At 48.8% G+C, this 21,912-nt stretch overlaps 1 protein-coding gene across 1 annotated transcript in view; it reads right to left on the bottom strand.

Annotated features, from left to right (window-relative positions):
* The window catches only part of SHANK3 (SH3 and multiple ankyrin repeat domains 3), a 673,138-nt gene that overhangs the window by 21,059 nt on the left and 630,167 nt on the right, over positions 1 to 21,912 (bottom strand). Inside the window, exon 23 of the mRNA XM_050953559.1 lies at positions 13,146 to 15,471. Within this exon, the coding sequence (XP_050809516.1) occupies positions 13,146 to 15,471 (2,326 nt within the window). The remainder of the gene's footprint in view (positions 1 to 13,145; positions 15,472 to 21,912) is intronic.

The following is a 21,912-nucleotide window of genomic DNA, read 5'->3' as shown; positions in this document are numbered from 1 at the left end:
AATTGTAAGGAAAGAAGAAGTGGAGGACAAATTCTTTTGTCTCATCTTGGATTTAAAGGGACATCCTTTATATTGCTGCTGAGAAGCAGAGGATTGCTGTTGCTGTTGGTAGTGTTGTCTGCCTTTGTTGAAATATGAAGATGAAGAATAAGGTGGATAATATTGCCTTGGATATCTGAAGGCAGCTGTAAGAATTCTTCTCTTGAAAGGTTACAAGAGATCTAGCGAGCTAGCTGTTGATCTTGTTTCTTTCATTTTCTCCAATCCTCCATCCATTTTAGAGCTAAAAAGTCTATCCCTTTCAAGCAGAAGTTCTTCACTCCTTGACCTTGTTAGGTAGGGAAAAGCGGACGAGCATAGCCATGCTTGTCTTCAGACAGCTATCACTGCAGCTATCAGTGTTGAAGATGCACTAGAGACAACAAACGGTGCTCTCAGTGCATGCTCAGCACCATTATGGTCCTCCTTAATAGGGCATTATCAGTCTGCAATGCTCATCAGGTGGATTCTTGGTGAAGAGTGAACTCTTATCCTACAAGTGAAACTGGCTAGGCAGTTAGCTATCCTCACGTTTAAAGATGATGTAGAGCAGTCTATTTACACCTAACTATCTAACAATTAAAAAGGTAAGACACCTTGGTAAGGATCTTGACTCCCAAGAAGGTTCACATTCACGTATGGCCAGTGACTCGAAGAAACTGAGGTGACCAGTGCTACACCCTCTTTTATAGCTCCACTCTCAGAATGTGCTCAAAGCTGGGGGGGAAGGAGGGGAGTTGGGAGGGGGACATGAGCACTCTACTAGGCATTACTAGTAGAAGGCTGCACCCTTGAGTGACAGCAGTCGACATATATCCAAAAAGTGGGAATATGCAGAGAACACTCAAAGAAGAAACTAGGATTATTATTAAGGAGCTCTTCCCATAGAGTTGGGTAGCACAGAAATCATGGTCATGTTAAGAAGGATGAGGCAGTAGGATGGAGACTAAGCTTTGTATGAAGCTCATGTATACTTGGATGCGATATGGCACGATGACAAGAATCAGCCAAAGGTTTCACCCTCTTGGAGTTGTGCCTGAGCACTGTCTGCAGTTCATGAGCAACAGATGGGGCTGTGGGGCAGAGACAAAATATTGTTCAAAACTCATGAACAACTGGATGGGGCTGACACACAGCACTGCTTGAAGCTTATGCTCACAGTCAGATGGGGATGCTGGGCTCAGAAGAAACAACACCCAATAAAGTCTCACATAAACAAACAGGGCTGTGTAATGGAAACAACAGCTGACACTCACGTTCAGTCATGTTGTGTGTGTGTGAGAGAGATTGAGATCGAGATCAAAGCACTATCTGAACCTCCTGTTCAGACATCATCTGACACCCATACTCAATTGGAAGAGGATGACACCAGCTCCACCCACTCCAAGCAAAGCTGATCACTTTGATGCTTTCTAATGTCTTTGGTGCTGCCAGCAGGCTGGCAATATTCTGGGAGTATCAGGTGTTTGGAAGTGAAGGGTCTAAGCAACAGCTATGTTCAGACCCCTCCTCTCTCTCTGTAGCATCAGGATGAGGGAGGTCCAGGGTATCTGCCTCAGTTGGGAATTTTGAGAAATGTTTGGCTCCACATCTGGATGCCAGAGCCCAGTTTTTCCTGAGTCCACACGATAATGCCCTAAACACTCAGACATTGTGTAACACCAGTCACAGAGTCAACAGGACTGAATGCATGAAAACATGGACATGTGGAGTGAACTCTGACCTGAGGAGGCCCCTCCCTCGCTGGCCATGGGCACACTGAACAAGATTCGTTCTGCATAAGCTGAGGAGCACACTTATCAGCCAGGGTCTCCTGGTACACTTGAGGGTTGAAGGGCTTTAAAATTGTTTTGTAGGCAGCCCAGAGGCAGATGGGCTTCTGCATTTCCTATATCTCTGTTAAGAATTCCTGTGCATCAGAAACTGTGGGACTGGAGCATCTCTGGTCCCTGTGGAGGTGAGTTGTGTGTCTGGTTGGAAGGGATGGGACTGGGAGATTCCTTAGGTGTTGCATTGGGTGTCCTGGGGTTCTGGCCCAGCACGGCTGGGCCCTGGGATGGAGAGGCAGCCTTGGAATTTCAGCAATCAGCAGAAAATGAGACAAGTAAAAACCAGTATGAGTCTGCACAGAACTTCGCTTGTGTTCTGGAGCTGCCTTCACACATGGGGGCAGCACACAGGTAGTGAGCTGGACTCCGATTTATGCTGCTGGTGAGAGACAGAGGGATAGACAGACACAGCAGTCGCACAACTGGAACAGTGAGGCATGCACTCTGGGGAAATTCACCGGGTTGGCCCTCTGGACTCTGGAGCACGTCACAATTCAAAGCTTCCCTCCCCTACTCCTGGCCCCAGGTCACCATCTGGCAGGTCACATTCAGCTCATGCTTGGGATTTTCTTCTTGTCACTCTGCAGTGAAAATGGTATTGTTTAAAAATGAACCTGCTTGCTTAGGGCCCTATTGCCTGTTCCTGCCAGGTAGCTACATTAAACTGATCAGCCATTTGCTTGTCAATGTCCTCAACAGGTACTGGTCACCACCAGGGTCTGTGCTGGGCTCAGACAGGGTCTTCGAGCTGAGATTCCTCCGTGACTGCTCCATGCAGACACTGGTCACTGATGATGGTGTCTGTACTAGGATCTGCATGGAACAAGGCTTCACATTTATTCCCTTAGAATCAAGACAAGAACCTGACACAACCACCTCAGTTGCCCTGTCACTGCTCAGCCACCTGGCAGAGAGGATAGCATCCTCCTGCTGCCCAGCCTGGACAGCCCCTTCTCTGTCTGCCATTTTGTCCCACATCTAGAAATGTTATTTCATTTCAGGAGCTGAAATAGGATAAAATGCTATTTTCCCCATCTCACAACCACCTCTCACCTGACAGTCTGCTCCAGAGCCCAGGCAGTGAGCTAAAGACAACCTAGGATGGGGAAACTTGTACTCAAAGGAAAAGACATTTGGGGCGCTGGGCTCCTCCAGTTCTGACAAAGGGAATGTGGTCAGCTCTCAGGGAGCTGTTGGGAAAGGTGCAGGAGGAGCAAATGCTGGCTGTGGAGGAGCTGCCAGCTAATTCAGACTCTGCCTTTTCCAGAAACCTTACAAATGTGAATACTTGATTGAAAACTTGCAGAGTGACTTGAAATTGCCCCCCGTCCCTGTGCATCCTCTGCTGGCTGCCCCCTGGGAGCAGTGATTTCGAGTGGGAGGGCTCTCTCAAGCCATAGTTTGAACCATGTCGAAGCCAGAAGGGAATTTCCTCAGTTTCCTCCTAGAAATCAGCGGCACATAATATCACAGCACAGGGACACAGACATGCTACTGGGGCACAAGAGGGTAAGGGGAGGGTTGAAGTTCACGGTTCACAGCAAGCTCCACTCCCTCCACTCCCACATCCCAAGGGTTGTGGGACAAGAAGGGAGAGTGACTGGCACGTGACACACAGCAGCACGGGGAGGACAACATGGGTTTGCTATGAGATGAGAGCATGCTCACTTACACAACTCGCCCACCCTCCTGAGGCCTGAGGCGGTTCTAGACAGAGCAGCGCGGACATGCAGATGTGAGAGCAGGAAGAGAGGCAATGAGAGAGAATGTTAGCTTCAATCCGGGGCGCAATAACAACACAGAGAATGAACAGACTTCATCCCAAACCATTCCAGAACCACTGTGACTCCCAGAAACCCATGCTGGGCCAAAGGGCTGGTTCCTCACACTTCCCTCCCATTGCAGAGCTCTCCGCTGGTGGAAGATGCTGAGAAGAATGACCAACTCAGCAACAGTGGGAGGGTGGCTGCAGCTGTATTGAGGAGCGAATATGTGGGCAGTCCTTGCTCTACTGAAGTGGGGCCTTCTCCCCATCTCACAGAAATGCACTGAAGTCTATGGTAGAAAAGCAGTTCTCTAAGTACTACACTTATAATTGATTAGCACTGCAGGGTTTGGTGACTCCCTCACAGCTCTTTCACTGCTGGGTATCAGGCATAAGCCTGACATCAAACAGTTTGGTGCATTCCCCAGGGCTGTGTGCACCAGCTCTCTCTGGTTTTGTGTATGTACAATAGTCTCAGCCCCTCATCTCCAAAGACAAGGCAGAACAGAAAGTATTTGAGCTCTGCAAGTGGCATGAGCGAGGCTTGGATGCTCTGACTGAGTTTGACGTTTACTGTGATGCAGCAGACCAGAGGGGGCTGTGTGTGGTTCTCGGGGAGATGTTAAAGGGGATCCAGGTGATTGGAACCAAATGGATTCGGGGAGCCAGTTCAGTATTCATTGAGTTCACATTCCTGCATTTACTAGAGAAAATGGGACATTCATAATCACATGAATTCAACAGCCAAAGCCGGAGACAATCTGACAGTGGTATTCCTAAAGATAGGGAGTAGGGAATGGGAGGGAAGGGGAGTTTGGGAAATAGAGAGAGATGGGGGAGGGGAGAATAAGAGAGGGAGAAAGAACACGTGCACGGGAGAGAATGCTCGACAGAAAGAACAAGAGAATGAGAGCAGTAAATACAATTCAACATTTTATCTGACTGAACCAGAAATTTGCTTCAATGGTTTGATTTTTGACAGTTGTGAGAACAGTAACTAGAACTAATGGCCAACAGACAGTTCATGATCACTTGAGAGAGAGCTACTGCAACCCCAGGTTCCCTGGGTATGGAAGTTTGGTTTAATCCCTACCTGAGAGCCTGCCATAAATTGTAGATTTTTCCTGCTCACCCAGGGACACCAAGAATTTCTCTTCAGAAAATTAGATTGAGCTCGACATCTGGTTTCCAGAAAATAGCTGGGCCAGATTGAGTGACACGAAAAGCTCAGGAGAGTTGTCCGCTCTCATCCCAGTGGAATCCTGCTTCTGTTTAACTCCTAAGAGGAACTCCTAACCATTCCCTTTGTATATTCCAAAGTCAAATGGCTCCCCAGTGGATCTGAGAGGACAGGAACTCAGCTGAGAACACAGCTCACAGTATCTCTCTCCCTAACCGAAACTCTTCCTGTCTCCCATTTCCAGAAACTTCCTTGTTTCCTGAAGTTTTTCTCACTGTATCAGAGGCTTTAGTTAATATTTCAAGCTAGTATTGGTGCTATGAACACAGGGGCTTAGCCTTGGATTAATTAAAAGTTTCTACAAGGAAAGAGGTTGCACTCATAATGGAACAAAGTTCACAAGAATGTTGCATTGAACATATAGCTCTCCTGCCTGCATCAGATTCCAGAGGGAGAGAGAGAAACAAACAATTTAATCAGTAACATCATTTCAGACATAACTGTCTTCTGCCAAATGAGAGACAGCAAGTGAAATGTACTGGCTAGCACTCAATACCGTACACAAAAGCCAGGATCAAGTGAGGCTGGCATTGGTGGAGGCTACCCAAGATCCTTATTAAGCTGCAGAGCAACTCAGAGTCAATGCACAGAGCGAGCCCCACAAACACATCTGTCTGGCTTACAAAGTACTGTGGCCATTCCCCTAGTGAGCATCTGTGAGTTTTAGGGGTTTCTAAAGAGAGTGCCGTCCCAGCTGGATGTCACAGTAACAACTCTGCTGTGCTTGCTAGAATGAAGTAGAAGAGCAAGAGGACTTCCAAGCTCTTTTTGAAAAATGTCCCTCCCATTCTTCTAATGTAAGAAGGACTGGGCATGAAACGGCTTCCCTAGCTTTTCTTGGGCAATTTCAAACACCATGACATGATTGCAGAACCCCCGTAAGTCAAGTGAAAGTCTTTCTGACTCCTGACACTGCTGTGTCTCTTCGTCACAATCTGCGGAGTGGTGAAACAGAGAGAAATAAGAACCAAAAACTGTATTTCAATCGAAATCATGGACAACAGCAAATCTGCATTAGGAATAGGAGACTTATAAACACAACATCCATGATAACCATGAATGTTACCACGACATTGCTTACTGCCCCACCCGTGTGCCTCAGCTCTGCCCTTGCTGGTGAGAAGGGAATTCGGGTCTAATCCTTAAGCACTTCACTGCTCATGGTTCTTCCACAGCAGACTTCAACCCTCCTCTAGAAGGCCCGGCCTCTCCTGATGGGAGAAGGGCTTTTTTCTATTCCCCATGTATTCAACCTCTGGGACTCTTCAAGCCAATCTCTTAATATACCTACACATAGAGTTTGAGTGAACATGGAGGGACTCCTACAGAGCCACTCTAAACTGGCTTGCAGGGAGCTTTCTACGTTGACTGCTTCTTTCTTCTGCTTGGCAACCTGTTCACTGACCGTAGCCTTACAGCTGAAATGTGGCTCTTTGGAGGCTGATCTAGAAGCGGGAAAGTCCTGCATTCCTTTAGCTTCCTTTTTGTGACTTTCATTTCCAGTCGTAAAGTTGGCAGGAACAGCCCTCTCCCTGGAGCAGAGACTCTATTCCCCTCTACCTAGGCAATAATTTGTATGAAACAAAACTTCATCTCAGGATGCTCTCAGTGCTGAAATCAACAGGGAAGAAAGCTTTGTAAGGTTTAATTCCTGATTTTTCTGGCCACTTTGACAGTGAAATAATCTGTCAGGGGCATGGGTAGGTTTCTTACTGCTGTGTAGGTAACATATTTGAGAGACTCATTCCTATGTGATAACCCCATGGGCATAAACGAGCTGAAGTCAAGGTTTGCTCTTCTATTCACTCATCAGAGTAATGGGTGCATGAGCTGTGATTAGTATGTTAGTGATCAGATGAGGTGAAGCCAGCTGTGCTTGCTGTGATATGAACACATGCTGAGACTTATTACCCACAATGCCCCTGTCTCCTTGTAGGCAATGCACATCAACATTTCCCATTCTTCCAGGGAAGGAAGTCTTTGATTGGTTTCAGATTAGTGTGTCTGCTCAGGATCAAAGGGCTAATTTCTTTGCGGGGTGACTACCACACGAATCACTAGTTCTTCATCGACTAACCTAGAAACACGGCTTGTACTCTCCAGATACCCCGGTCTCCACAGCTGTGTCCCTACAGGACATATGCTATCATGTTCTATTGTTGTCTGCACTGCCAAGCCTAGAAGGGAAACCTCAACGACTGAGACAGAGACAGACTGGTTTCAGGAATGCCACAGCATCCGCCTAACTGAAAACATCTTTGGACGATGGCATAGTTTAGGGACCAATGGAAAACAACATATCAGCACCCAGCAAGTTTGCGGGTAAGACGAGTTTCAACACTCTTACCTAGTGATGGCTTCCTTAACACTCTAGCGCTTGATGTCTGGTCAACTTCCTACCATTTGAGTTTGCTCACGAGCAAGGCCTTATCCCTCTGACACACACCAGGCAGGGGAGGGCTGGGCCACACTGAGTTTCAGATCACAGAGGGTATGTCTACACTGCAATTAGACACCCACGGCTGGCCTGTCCTGGTGGACTCGGGCTGGAAGCCGGACTCTAAGACCCGCGAGGCAGGAGGGTCCCAGACCTCAGGGTGCAGCCGGAGCCAGAACATCTACACAGCAATTAAACAGCCCCTTATCCCGTGTCAGCTGGCACGGGCCAGCCGCGAGTGTCTAATTGAAATGTAGTGCGAACAGGGGCCTCTCCACATTGCCAAACATTGGGGGCTCTCCTGAAGTGAAGGATGGCCTCTAAGAGAATATGGGACCCATTCTGCTTCCACTGAAATCAAGGAATTTTGCCCCATTTTCAATAGTGCAGGATCCAGGCCAGTGTGAGAAGAAGAGAGCACGACTGAATGGGTGGGATGTTCTTCAGCTCTAACACTCACAGTACAGCAGGGGTTGGCAAACTTTCAGAAGTGGTGTGCTGAGTCTTCATTTATTCACGCAGATTTAAGGTTTTGCGTGCCTGTAATACATTTTAACGTTTTTAGAAGGTCTCTATCTATGTCTATAATATATAACTAAACTATTGTTGTATGTAAAGTAAATAAGGTTTTAAAAATGTTTAAGAAGCTTCATTTAAAATTAAATTAAAATGCAGAGGCCCCCAGATCTGAGTGCCACTGAAAATCAGCTCGTGTGCCGCCTTCGGCATGTGTGCCATAGGTTGCCTACCCCTGCAGTACAGCATCCTGCTCCACCAACACAATCCAGCTCTGGACAGAGCCTCAGTTTCTAGCTCAATTGATCACAGGCTTTTCCCATACTCCTTAAACCCACATGCCCCGCCAGGAGGCAGTGGGACCACCTTTTCCTGGGGAGGGAGGGGAAGACAGATTTGTTCATCTAATACTGGCATTCTTTGTTCTACTTCACCATTGGACCCTATTCCCAGCCTAGGGGGACCATCTTCCTGAGGGGCTAGGGGGGAGTTTAGTTTCTCACTTCACCTAATTCTGAAACTCCTGTCTGTACTCCTGCACTGGATTCAGACCCTGACCTGAAAAGGCCACGTTCTCTCCAAACAGGAGTAGAAATGGTTGTGTCATTTGTACCTACACACCAGGGGATCCCCATTAGGAAAGGGCCTGAAAAAAATGGATCTAATTCATCTTTGACTTGACAAACCTGAGCCTCTGAATCAGCTCTCCATAGGAATCTGCCCAGGCTGTGGAATGAAACTTCAGTTCTTTTTTGTGCATAAGCTTAGACACAATGAAGAGATAAAAAGCCTACAAGGAAACAGGGGGTTGTAACTGCAGTGGCGGAAAGCTTACACCAGAAATGTTACACCATTTGACTGAAACAGAATTAATTGATGAGTTTATATAGAAAGAGGTAGCTTTACCCTAGGAGCTAAATGCCTAAAGGGCTTATTTTTCTTCTCTCTCTCTTTCAGATCTGTAGAAATACAAAGCAGTTGTGGGTTTCCAGAACAGCACCTGAAAAACTCAGTTTTGCATCTACAAATTTGCTTCAAATGATACATCTGGCATGTTCTGTTGTTGCTTAGACATAAGAACCAAAAACCTGTGCAGAGAACCCTCTAACCTGGATTCTCCACTGTATTAGCTGGCACTTAAAATTGAAACTGTGTCGACACTACTGAACAATCCTGGCTTGAGTTGAACACTTGTTCACAGATACGCCTTGAGGTCCAGATGACCACTGTCACAGCACAGCTAATCAGCAGAGGTGGGATGGTTAGGTCCAGGTTCACTACACCCAATGAGAAATGGCACAACCCTGATGACACTGGATGGCCATGGCCAGAGTCACATGACACAAGGACATTAAACGAGAATGCCATTTTAAACATATGTTTTAATGTTGTACATGTAACAGGTGAGGTTCGCTCCGTAGGGCTAAGCTTTCAGCCTCTGGTGCTAGGATACAGGTCTCCAGCTGCCTTTTCACAGCTCGCTATGACTTACTAGGCCTACCGCTCACTGATCAGGGAACGCAGGGATCAGGAATTAACTTCGGAGCTGTCTTGTGATAATGCATGTCACACAGTGATTCCACTGTATTGTCCAGAGAGCGTCCTTCAATTGCAAGCTCTTCATAAGCCTTCTATGAGCCAATGTACGGCTGGCACTCCAGTGGAGCTACCATATGACAGCTCATGCTGCCTTAGGAGCGATCACAAGGTAACTCAGAAGTTAGCTCACCTCATGCTATTTCATGGCACTGGCATGTTTCCTTGCTGCTCAGAACACTAGATGTTGGGACCTGCCATCTCCAAGGGCCACATCCACATTAAAGATGAAGGTGGCTGCCTCGAACTTTATACTGTGCTTCTTAGGTTCCATGGGCTCCTTGCAATTGCCAGTGTGGTTGAGGATTGAGCAAAGTCTGGGTGCAACACATGCCAGCGAGACTCCATGACTGGAAGCTGCCACACGGCTCTGCCAGGATCTCCTGCCAGACTCTATGGTGCTGTTCTGAGCACTGTACTGCAGGCTGTGTGCTGCCTCTGGGGACGGAGAAGAGCTGCCGTTTTGCCACTGTTGTCCAAAATCTTCATCCGTGCATAGAGCACGTGATGTACAGGCCAAGCACAGCCTTCCTCACCCTATTCAGCACTGGCCTAAGAACGGGGAGGAAAGCAGGAATGTTCTCACTACTGATTTCCTTAACTCTGACATTGTGTTCTCTTCATCATCAGCATCTTGACCTCTTTTTCAGTGACTCTCGTCAAACATCCTCCTTGGGGAGACTGTTTTGCAAGAAGACAGTCAGAGAACCCAGTTTCTGTCTTTCATCCCTGGAGCTCCCTGGCCAAAACTCTATAAACCTCTGGAAGAGAGATGTACCAGGGCCTGCCTGTTGTATAGTCAGAAATTAATAGGATCAGGAACAAACAAAACTGTCCACCACCAGGTCTGCTTACTCAGCCGTTCCTCCAGCTCCCGGGCTCTCGTCTAAGGAGAATCTCTGGCAATAGCAGCAGCTGTGCTGGGACAGCTTCTGGGAGCAGCGAGTGCACTGTCTCTCTCAAATCACAGGGCAATTCTTGGGCAACTCCTGGAGACATGGCTTCAGTTTGGCCCCTGGCAAAGGGCCCTCATTGCCCTCCTGAAGCAAGGACGAGCTCAAGGATGACAGCACCAGCAGCTGCAGGAGAGGCCTTGGCAGCAGCACCTTCACCCCTTATGCAGAACTGCAGGGTCCAAAGGCTGTTTCTGACGGCAGTAGCAGCAACTGTGGATTTAGGGTCATCTCTGGCAGGTGGGACCTCACTATTCTTCAGCAATCAGGAGCATTCAAGGGCCATCACTGGTGGTGGCAGCAGCAGCTTTAGCTGGTCCTGGTTCTCCTGCCCTTCGTCACAGCACTGGAGGGATTTAAGGGCAGTGTGCTGTGGAAGCTTCAGGTGGTAATTTCTCTCTTAGAATCAAGCACAGGGACTGGAAAGTGTGAGGAAGTGGGCTCCATTTGTATATTTGTAAATTATTCTCTACATTCATTTCTGAACTGACAGGAGTTGAATAAAAGAGAGGGAATTAGCACAATGGAAGAGAGCACCTCATATCACTCTAGAATAGTCTATTTACAGCTGACTTCCTGGGAAATATTTCCAGTTCTTGGACACCCACCAAGTGCACCCAATTTCAGAGAGGAAAGGCCACAACTTTCATAAAAAGTGAATGAGATACATTTAACTCTACAAGACCAGCAAAAGATGTTAAACGCCTGGGGAATGAGCAGCATCCCCCTGTGACAGTGTGGGGGAGGGTGAGGTGCTGGCGGCTCTCCGGCAGGGCACAGGACTTTGAGGGGCCGTGGGAAACAGAAGAGTGCAGTGCAGGAACTGATTTCATGGAGCACAGTGAGGGGACTCTCTGGGAAAAGGGCTGGGATCTGGGAGGATGTCTGTCAGGGAGCATGGGAGGCAGTGGGAAGTCAGCATCTCTTGAAGCATGATGGACAGAAGAGTCTGGTGTCCCAGAATACGTAGAGATGGACAGAGCTGGGGCTGGGGAGAACTGGTGTCTCTGGTGGCAGGTACAGTGGAGAGGCAGGCTGCAGCCATTTAAGGCCTGTGGGCAGCAGAGGGTGAGCTGGTATCTCAGTGCCTTTGTGAGACAGAGGAGGAATGTGACGGGCGAGGGTCGGTCTGGCAGAAGGGGGATGGCATTTTTCAGGGAATGTGGGGGATGGAGAGAGCTGTCTGTTCCTCAGGGAGCAGTGGAGGTCGCGGGGTGTTTAGCTGGAGTTGGTACATCCGAGGGGCATGTGGGGCTGGGAAAGCTGTTGTCTCTCAGGCTGTGAAAGACTGAGGAAAGCTGGTGTCTCTTGGAACCCAAGGTGGGGGAGTGGAAGGGAGGAGAGGAGGCACTGGTCATGCTCAAAGCCCTCAGCACAGCATCCTGAGATATTTAAACTGCTGGACAGAGAGAGGCCGACGTGGCCTTCCCTCTACAGCTCTGCCAGCACAATCCAAGTGTGAGCTAGAAATCCAGGCTTCAGCCCATGGGAGGGAGGCGATGGGCAGCCAGGGACACTTGCGGGCCAGGAAGGGTGTGTGGGCAGTGGGCAGAACTCAGGGAATGGGGAGGCTGACACTGCTAAGGGCCCTTGAGAGAAGAGGCTGGGTGGTGGGAGGCTTGTGTCCCTGAGAGTCTCTGGGGAAACTGCGTGGGCAGGGGTGGACTGGGGTTGGAGTCCCTTGAGGCCTGTGAGGAATGGGGAGAGGTTGGTACCACTTAGGGAGTATGGAGGTCACTGATGTGTGGGTGGAAGCTGGTGTCTCCTGGGCATCGCGAGGGTGAAGGAATCTAATATAGCTGGGACTGAGAAAGAAGCTTCTATGGGCTTCTTATCCCTATCTTCTGGGGCTGCAATCTTGTCAGAGCTCACAAGTTACATAATGTCTGGCCAGGTCTGTACTTGAATGCGAGACCTGAAGAGAAAAACCTAGGGTAATGTGGGTAGTGGTGTGGATGCCGCAGTGGGGGCGTTCTCCCCTCTGAGTCAGCGACAGTCTCAAAGCCCCCCCCCCAGACAGGAGGGGCTGTGCTGCAGGGAGGAGCATGGGTGACTGCGTCATGGTGCTAGGGAGACCCGTGTTATTGATGGTGCAATGTTGACAGATGTGATGTAAAACTGAGTCCCTGACCACTCACATGGCATTTTTCCTGCCAACTTTCAGCCAGTCTAAATTCCCTCTGCAGTTTCAATTGGATACGGGATTAATTTGCATTTCATGTTATAGAGATAGTGTGCAATGTTCCTGTGGCCTGTTCAAAGGCTGCCCCATCCCACTTCAGAGGTGGCTTGTTTTCACTGATGGGTTACACAGTTCCTATGTACTTAGTCTGAGAGCATTTGGGATCCTTTGGGACAAAAGGCACTAGAGAAATTCAAATAATTGTTAACTGTTCAGGAGAAAACACTTAAAAGAGGAACCCACAACCAAATACAGCAATTTAACAAAAGAATCAAGACAGAGAGAGAAGCAACATGAAACAACAGAAAGGCAACTTGAAGAGGAAAGGAGACAGTGAGAAAGGTCCGTGTTTGTGGGTAGGATTAAGGAGACGCCCCAAAACCAAACATGACAATTTCTAGGATGTCTGTCTCAGCTTTTCTCTCCTCTATGCAGCTGAGGAATTCTGACATCTCTGAAATGTTCCTCAAAATGCATCTTGTGATTATACAGCATATTTAAAAGCCACCATTGCTGTTGAGTTTCCCTATCTTCCTGGAGTGCCTAAACTCTGCACCAATCCCCTCCCCTGACCAGCGTAAGTCTTACCGTGCTGCGACCACAGGTGACTTCTTCCCAGGATCTAAAGGGGGCCCGACAGGTTCCTCCCCCAGTGATCGTGTATCCTTATTCAGCTGTTGTAACCGGGAACTTAGCTCACTGATCACAGTTGGTTTGTCATCCTCAGCCCCGTGGACTGGCCTGCTTTCCATGGGGTCTCCCCATAGCTTGGATCTTCTCTGAAAGAGGTAGCGTGGCCGACCAACACTGGCTGAAGCCAGAGTAGCCGCATGTTGCTGGGAGATGAGCTCACTGTCCGAAGACTGCTTCAAAAGTGGGTCCCTGAAAGTAACTGGCCCCTTGCTGAGCTGGGACTTGAGTTTTGGCTTTGGAGGCACTGGTGGCTTCTCGAGTATAAAAGTTTGTCCATCCGCAAAGGAAGTGTATGTGTCAGTAGGCTCCCCACTTTCAGAGGACAATGTAGACATACTGGAGACTGTAGAGATGGTGCTTGTGGTCTCCAAGTGATGGTCACTTGAACTTCTGGTGTCCACCTCTTCTACTCCTGAGTCTGCAGCAGACTCTGGGGCTACGGGGGCATCAGAGGGCTTCCCTGAGGGTGTTCCACCAGTGGTAGAAGGTGCTACTGCTGCCGCTGGTATGGATGGCGTGCTAGGCTTAGCCAGTTGGCTGATCGGTGTGCCAGGGGTGGTGACTAGTACCCCATTTGCAAACTCATCTGGCGGAGGCACCAGCCCAATCTTGGCCAGTTCCTCCCTGGTCTCTTCATCACTTGAAGACAGCTGAGCTGGTGGGAGGGTAACTGTGTAGGGCTCCACTTCCTCCTCTGAACTTCCTTGACCAAGTGCCTTGTCAGATGCTGGGCTAACCGGAGACTTCCCCACAGGGCTGGGCTCAGTCTCCGTTTTGGGCAGCTCTGCCGGCTCCATGCTTGCTTCAGGAACATCTGGTTTCTCCTCTTTCATCTCAAGTCCTATTTCCTCTTGGCCATTACTTGTTGCATGGACCATGATGAGGCCGGCTGTCTTCTGCTGTGATGTGTCCATAATACTAATGATCATAGATTTCTTGTCTTCATGTTTTTTCTCTTCTTTCACAGGTGTTTCTGCTCTTGTCTCAGTCTCTTTTCTCAGTGTTGTTGGAGTCCCCCAGTGGCTTTTTGTAGGGGCCAAAGTCCCAGGAGCTGCCCCTGCTGCCCCTTTGGCTCCAGGCGAATATGCAGGTGACACTAGGCTCTCTAGCTCCCCCCTTTCTGGTTCTTTGGTTTGGACATCCACAAACAGGGGTACTGCTCGGTCTGAATCTGGGCTGTGGATTGGGGTGGGCGACCTGGATGGGACTTGAGTGGACAGGGCCCGCTCCCTTGCGGCCAGCGCAAGCGCCAGTGGTGAGTTTGGATCTAGAGGCTTTCCTGTTAGGGGGTGGATGAATGTTGAGGATGAGCTGCTAATTAATGGCTTTAAAGCTGAGACAGGTGAAGGAAGCAGCACATCTCGGCTTCCTAGCAACCGCTCATCAATAGACCTGGACTGCTGCAGTGATGGCATGTCAATGCTGGGAGGGCTCCCTTCGATGGCCCCAACCGAGAGGAAGACAGTGGATTTCCGCCTCTCATCAAGACGACGCTCTCTGTCCTTCATGACTCCAGCGATGGCAGTGGCAAAGGGGATGCTCGAGGGGTCGACCTGAGCGATGCCCGCGTGGTGCTGATACTCTATGCCACTCATGCGATGGCTCCGGCGGGTGGGAGAGGGCTCCCGCGTAAAACCTCCTGTGATGGATAAAGCTGCTCTTTCCTGAGCGTCCTCTACTTGCAGCTGCTTCACTAAAGGGCTCTTCTTCCTCTGGGGCTTGGTGGGAGCAAAGAGGCTGACGTTGAACTGGCCCATGTTGGCGTAAGGGTTATCAATCACTCGTCCTTTCCTTTTCAGCTTCTCCGGGGGCGTGGCGGAAGGGCCAGGCCGAGGGATCTCTGTTGGCTCCACAGGAAGATGAGAGGAGTCCTGCAGGATTATCATGGATCGAGCTCTCTTTTGCCTTTCAGGATATGGGATAGAAGTCCTGGCCTGGTCATACATCTCAGTTGCACTGATAACCTGGGGGAGGCCATGGAGTTTGGCCTCCAGGCTTGGCTTAAAGCTCGATCTTATGGTATCATAAACCCTTCCCGGAGGTGGAGGTGGGGAGAAGGATGGGGGAGGGCCTGTGTCAAAGTAATATGGAGACGGAGGAGGGGGCGGAGCTGTCTGAGGTGGGGGTGGGATTCCGTGGCCTTCCCTGACAGTGTCTTGCATTGACGTGCTCCGAGGAAACTTCCCATCCATCAAAGAAGCAGCAAGTTTCTCATCTTCACCTAGGAAACCAGAAGAACAGCAAAGTCAGAATCCCAGAACAAAGGGAGATGGGCGCTGCTGAGAATTCAGTCTTTCCCTGGGCACTGCAAGCTGGATGTCTGGTGCCCTAGGGAGGGATTCCACCTTCCACTGCAGTTCTAGTTTTGAAGCGACTCTCCTCATCTTTATGCTACATGACTAGCCACTAATTCCGCAGCTTGCTCCCTTGTATGACAAGACAGGGTGCAGAGCAGGCAGTGACTGGTTCTCACTATGTCCTTCATCAATTTATTGTAAATCCCTCAGTCAGGCCTTTCCACCTCTTCCCTGGCCAGGCTAAATAATCCCAGGGCCAAATCCAGAGATGCTGTAATTAGACACAGACTCCTTGGACGTAGTCACCAATTACCAGTGTGCACGGGGGCTTCACTTAGGGCTCATTATACCCAGGGGTGGCCTGCTACAATGTAACACGCACACACACACACACACACACACACACATGCACGCTTCTCTCCCTCCTCGGAGTGAATTATACACATTGAAACTCAGGGGAATGTTTCCGAGGGATCTAGATTCTGTGCTGGTAAATAAGTACATAACTACAGACAAATGTCTCTCTCCACTACTCTAGTGTTACTAGGGTAACTTCCTCCAGGAATACTCAGTGAGACTGTTTTCTGGCTAAGGTACCACTCAATAAAAGGATATCTGAGCCTGGGGTGGCAAAGGCAGTCTGGGGGAGAATAAACTGATGTAACGTGGACATTGAGGGGGCCGAACGAAGATGTGAGTTACACCAATTTAGACTCTTCCTGGTCTCTCCTGTGAATCTGGCCCCTCCTACCCCAACCCACCTTACCACCTCAAGTCATCATTTGCCTTCCTGGCTCTTGTCAGCCCCAGCTAGATCTTCCTCAACAGGAGTAACTAATCCGAGCGAGCACTGAAGATGAGGGCATGCCACAGCCTGGCATGTCAGTTACTTTTGCTATTTTTTATCCTGTTCTTTAATGCACCCACACATCCAGTCTGCTTTTCTAAGGCAGCTGCGTACTGTGCTGGGCAGGCCCTTCACTGTGCTCCAGTGACCCCGAAGGCTAGTGAGCTACTGAGTAATACTTCAGCTTGCCAGGCACTAATGCTCTGTGCAGACGAGCCCCAGGAGTGTTCACCCCATGCCCACTCATTTTTGTTTCATTTGTATTTTAAACACCTGTTTCTATTCCTTTTAACCCCCACCCACTTCTATATTTTATTTCCATCTCCTGTGCTGATGTCTCATTTTATTTTTCAAATAGGGCAGAGAAGCCTCATTAACTCCATGGCCGAGATGCGGAGAGAGGCCGAGCAGGAGTCAGCGATTTGCCCACTCAGGGACTTGGTGGAAGAGCTGGGGCTTGAGCCCAGCTCTCCTGAGTGCCTGGCCAAGTGCCTTCACCACAAGGCTACTAAAAGTACCAGGGATGACCTGTATCCCCCGCAAACTGCTCAGGAACTTCTTCTGTTGCTTACATGCTAGAGAGAAAGTGCCCAGGGCTTAGAAGGACCCTGAAAAGGGACTGGGAAGGAGGGTGGGAGACAAGACACTTTCTCCATTCTGTCCCCACCACCATTCCAACACAGCTCCACCGTGCTGCCTTCTAAGCCCCGCAGAACTGCACCCCATCTATTTATCCGACCTCGTTCCTCGTCGCATGGCCCTGGACACTCTGTTGATGATGCCAAGTCTGATGCCCCAGGTGTCCATGTCCCCACAGCCTGCTTCATGCCTTTCTGCAAACCTTGAGCTAGTTTGCTGTGATGCTCCCCTCACCTCATTCTGATCTTCCACGGCTCACTTCTACTGTGATGCCAAAACACGTGCGCCAACCAAATTGTTTCACTTTATTTCATTTGTTTATATTATCTATGATGGAAAACAAATAAGCCAACAACAAGAACTTCCATGCTGAGCATACACCTTTAATGACAGCTGTGCAATCTTGTCCCTGGGTCTGATCCCTCACCTTCTGCATCCTGAACCACCAGTTAGTAGCCTTTTTGTTGCATGATGGGCACACGTGCTCCAAATATCCCCAGCTGGTTCCAGGCCTCCATTTCTGATAGGGAATAGAAACTTCCACCTGTCTTTGTGGGATCTTTCCCTGATGCCTAACATGCAAGTTGAGGTGCTTCTGTCAGACAAACCAGCAATGTCTGAAGCTGTTCACAGTCATGTGTAGGAGACGAGAAGGCAGTGATCACTGAAGCCAGAGAACACTGGTCTGGGACTGGGGCCGGGTTTCTCCATTCCCCCTGTTCATCTGACTCAGACGGCTCATGATCTGGCTCAAAGCAGAGGACATGTTTCTCTGAGAAGCAGTACTTGTATCCCTTTGCCAGTCTAGGGAAGGGCAGATTACGATACAGCAGCTCTGCTGTAGTAGGAATTCCATTACAAGGGAGGGCATAAGAAAGCTGATGCCAGATGGGCCACTTAGGGCAAGGTATAAAAGGTCCGACAGGGTGATGAGCCTTGGTCAAAGTGGACGAGTCCTCAAGAGACCAGAAAAGGCCAAAGGGGGAAGACTATCTCTAGATACCTCCGGAGAATCAGATATCAAAAGAAAAACGTAGACTTTGCCTGCATACCGGAGGAGTGGCTTGACCATACCACAGGCCCAAGGCTGGCCTACCTCCTCCCCAAGATACTCCTTCCATTATAATCCCAGAAGTAAAATGTATGGAATGGGGAAAGGAGAATCTGGAGGAGGAGTAGGCACAGTATTCCAGTCTGACATCAAACCCAGGAAAAGCCCCACCAGGAACACTAGTCCTGGAAATGCATCCAACTGCTCTGGGACAGAAGATACAAAACGAACTGTGGTATTAGACCAACCAGCATGGTGGTGGAATCCCCTAGACTTCAGCACCAGGTAGATAATGCCTCTGAACTGCTGGATGGAGACAGTCCCAGACATGATCTGATCTTTATTCTGGATATGGACATAGGCAATACAAGAACCACTAGCACAGACAGATCCCCAGCTTCTCCTAGGCAAAAACAGAGCTCTGCGCTGGTGGCCAAGCGGTGATGGGTCACACTTCAATAGCTTGTAGTAATCCTAAAAGAAAGCTATGCCCTGGGCCCTCAGATAAGAACCCAGAAAGACAGATAATTGAGAGGTCCAGCTATGGAGAATCAGGTAGGACACTGGGATTAATGAAGCACATCCTTTCCTTCCACCTTCCCCACCAGGGCACCATGGCTCTCAGAACCCGTAACAGAGGAAATGGTAAGACAGCAGAACTGGCCATTGGTGGCAAAACTGCTCACAATCAAGGAAAAGCAAAGACAGAAGGACATTCTACAGTCCTACACCAAAGCCACAGAGGAGGCCACAGGATCTTTCTTTTCAGCCAGAGCAGCTGCAGCGCTGTACCCAACTCAGCTATGGCAGACTGTACCGTGCTCTATCAATGTAGACTGTTTCTGTTCTGTTCCAGAACCCAGCACAGCACTGCAAGGAATATCTTCTTTCTACTTGCTTCACAGAGAATATCACTGCCATCTGGGACTGTCTTTCTGGAATCCAGACTTTGCTAGCATACGCCAAACCCACCACACAACTCCTTCCTTCACAGAATTCAGCCGATGCTACAACCAGAAAGCCTTGGCTGAGTTCCCACCGGCCACATTCCCTTCTTAGATGGTGCAAGAGCCAAGAGTGCTTGGGACCCTCTCTGCCTTAGGGATGTGGCCCCTGGCCCCGCAGTAACCGAGCGCCATGTGTGATGTGCTGCATTTGTCCTCCCAACACCGTCTGAGGCAGGGAAGCATTAGTACCCTCCTTTTACAGCTCAGCACCTCAGTGATAGACACACTAGGGCCCAGATTTTAAAGGTATTTAGATCCTGCTTGGCTAAGTATTGCAAAGTCTAAGGCATTAAGTCCCATTTTCAGACGTGACTGAGGCACATGGACCCTGGTCCTCAAAGCTATTTAGGCACCTCTCTGCCTCTTCAGGTGCCTAAATCCACCATTTAGGCACCACTGACATTTTCAAATCTGGCACTCAGCTTCCATTTAACTCCACAGGCACCTGTCAGATCCCGCAGGGAGAGGGCCGGATGCAGGCCACCAATGCACAAACCTGCATCACAGACAGTTAGGGCACAGGGCAAGGCAGGGCGAGCTTGAGAGAGGGAGACAGAGATGGAAGAGGCTGTTTTGGCTGATAGGGCATGGGCTGCCCAAGCAGCTGACCTGGGCTCAGGTGCCTGACTCCAGGAGGGAGTTCACAGTTGAGGTACCCGAGCACAGGCAGGTATCTTCTCTGGTCCATCGGTCAGGAGCATCAGTCAGCTGCTTAGGTGCCTAAGCCTACTCTCCTTGGCATTTCACTCCTGGCTAGCTTAGGCGGCTCCCCACACAGCCTGCTGGCTTCTAAGGATCCCTTTCTTAGGTGCCTGTCTCTCTCCGTAGCCTGGGGGCCTAGCTGCATAGGTGGCAGGCCACCCAATGTCTTTGATGATCTGGGCCTTATTATCCTAAGTGAAGTCAAGGGGACCGAAACTCCTAGTGCCTAAGGGCCAAACTTGTAAAGGTATTTAGGTGCTTAACTCCCTCTGAAATCATGAATGTCCTCAGGAAGTAGAGCCAGTGTCCTCTTTGGTTTCATTTAGATGTCATCTGTCCATCCTGCAGGACTGGCCTTAGGACCAATGACCTTGGGGCAGATGGCTTGGGATCTAACAGTCCCTAACATTTCGTCTTCTTCTTCTGTTCTGCTTTCCAGGCATACAGAGCTCTTCTGTAAACCCCTCCGGCTCTTTGGCTCAAGAAACCTTTTGTATGTTAAAAGTGACAAAGAGTCACATGCATCACCCGCATTGACATGCATCCGACCAAGTGGGTATTCACCCACAAAAGCTCATGCTCCAATTCGTCTGTTAGCTTATAAGGTGCCACAGGACTCTTTGTTGCTTTTACAGATCCAGACTAACACGGTGACTCCTCTGATACTTGTTGTATGTTGACACTGAGGTTTTCACCCATGAGTCTTGAGCTGGTGATTCTAATAGTCAGCACTAGCTACGAGGTGTGCTGTGATAGTCTAACAGTGCTAACTGTGGGTCCCTTCAAACCACCAGCATTCTTTATTTATCAACAAGTTTGTTGCTCTTTGTACATTTTTTCCAGTAACATGTTTGCCTGCGCATGGCATGGGCTTGCCAGGGTGGGCTTGGACTGAGAGACCAAAGAGAATTTCTGCAATAAGACACTTCTGACTGTGGCTAACAGCTCTTACTAGCTCACTTGGAATTCCATGCAGAGTGAGGCCTTTGTGATTGCCAGCACACACTGCTACTCGATGAGAAGCGAAACGGCTGAATTCACACAAATCTGAGTAGCAGTTCACTAATACAAAGTATTATTCCTGTTTAATTCAAATACATCTGTGCCAACCTTGGACTAAGGATGATCAGGAATCACGTGCTGCTTCACTCCTTGTATCTATTCACACTCATTTGTACCTTCACCCTTCTTGGCTTGTACTCATGGAGCATAGGTCCATAGCCAAGATGGTCGGGCTACAACCCCATGCTCTGAGTGTCCCTAGCCTCTGGCTGCCAGACACTGGGAGTGGACAAGGGATGGATCACTTGATGATTCCCTGTTCTGTTCATTCCCTCTGAAGCACCTGGCATTGGCCACTGTTGGAAGACAGGATACTGGGCTCGATGGACCTTTCGTCTGACCCAGTATGGCGGCTCTTATGTTCCTACTCAGTTATGCTCAGATTTAGCTCCATATGATATTTGTTTTTCTTCACTTTAAATAGATTTTCTTTGGCACAGAGCAGAACCTTACAGTCTCTCAATGTATTACTGATCTTTTTTTTAACCAAAATTAACCAATCAGCAAGTAGTTCCACCCCACGCAGATCCCCAGAGATATGAGGCATGATGCTTTGGTGTTCTCAGGTGGTGAGGCCACCCCAAAAGGAAGTAATCTGAACATATATCTACCAAAAGGAGAGTTCATGGCACAGAGTTTTGCCCATCCTTTATCGAGTCGACCTGCTAAAAGTCTTGGCTTGCATTCAAAATTGAAAATACTCTTGCATTCTGAAGTCTAGCTGTGGGCTTATTCCAATCTTTTGGATCTATGCAAATCCTTGGCTTGTTTGGTTTATTATGGTGATTGTACTCTAAACCCAGTCAGCTGGTACCTTTATTTGCTTCCAATATCTTATTTTACCATCCATTCAAGTTCAGCTTTTACATTTTCTTAGTGCAAATGGTACTTCATACATGTATTTTTGGTGGCACTTTAGGACCTACTCTAATGTGGTGTATTATATCCTTATTCCATACCAGTCTATTAAACACCTCAACAAATTCTTAGATATCTGTGGCATTCTGTTTTGCAGACAAGTTATATACACATTTGATCATCTATATTTGCATACTGC

Source organism: Gopherus flavomarginatus, chromosome 1 (assembly GCF_025201925.1).
Source record: "Gopherus flavomarginatus isolate rGopFla2 chromosome 1, rGopFla2.mat.asm, whole genome shotgun sequence".
NCBI lineage: Eukaryota > Metazoa > Chordata > Testudines > Testudinidae > Gopherus > Gopherus flavomarginatus.
This window is presented reverse-complemented; position numbering and strand designations above follow the sequence as displayed.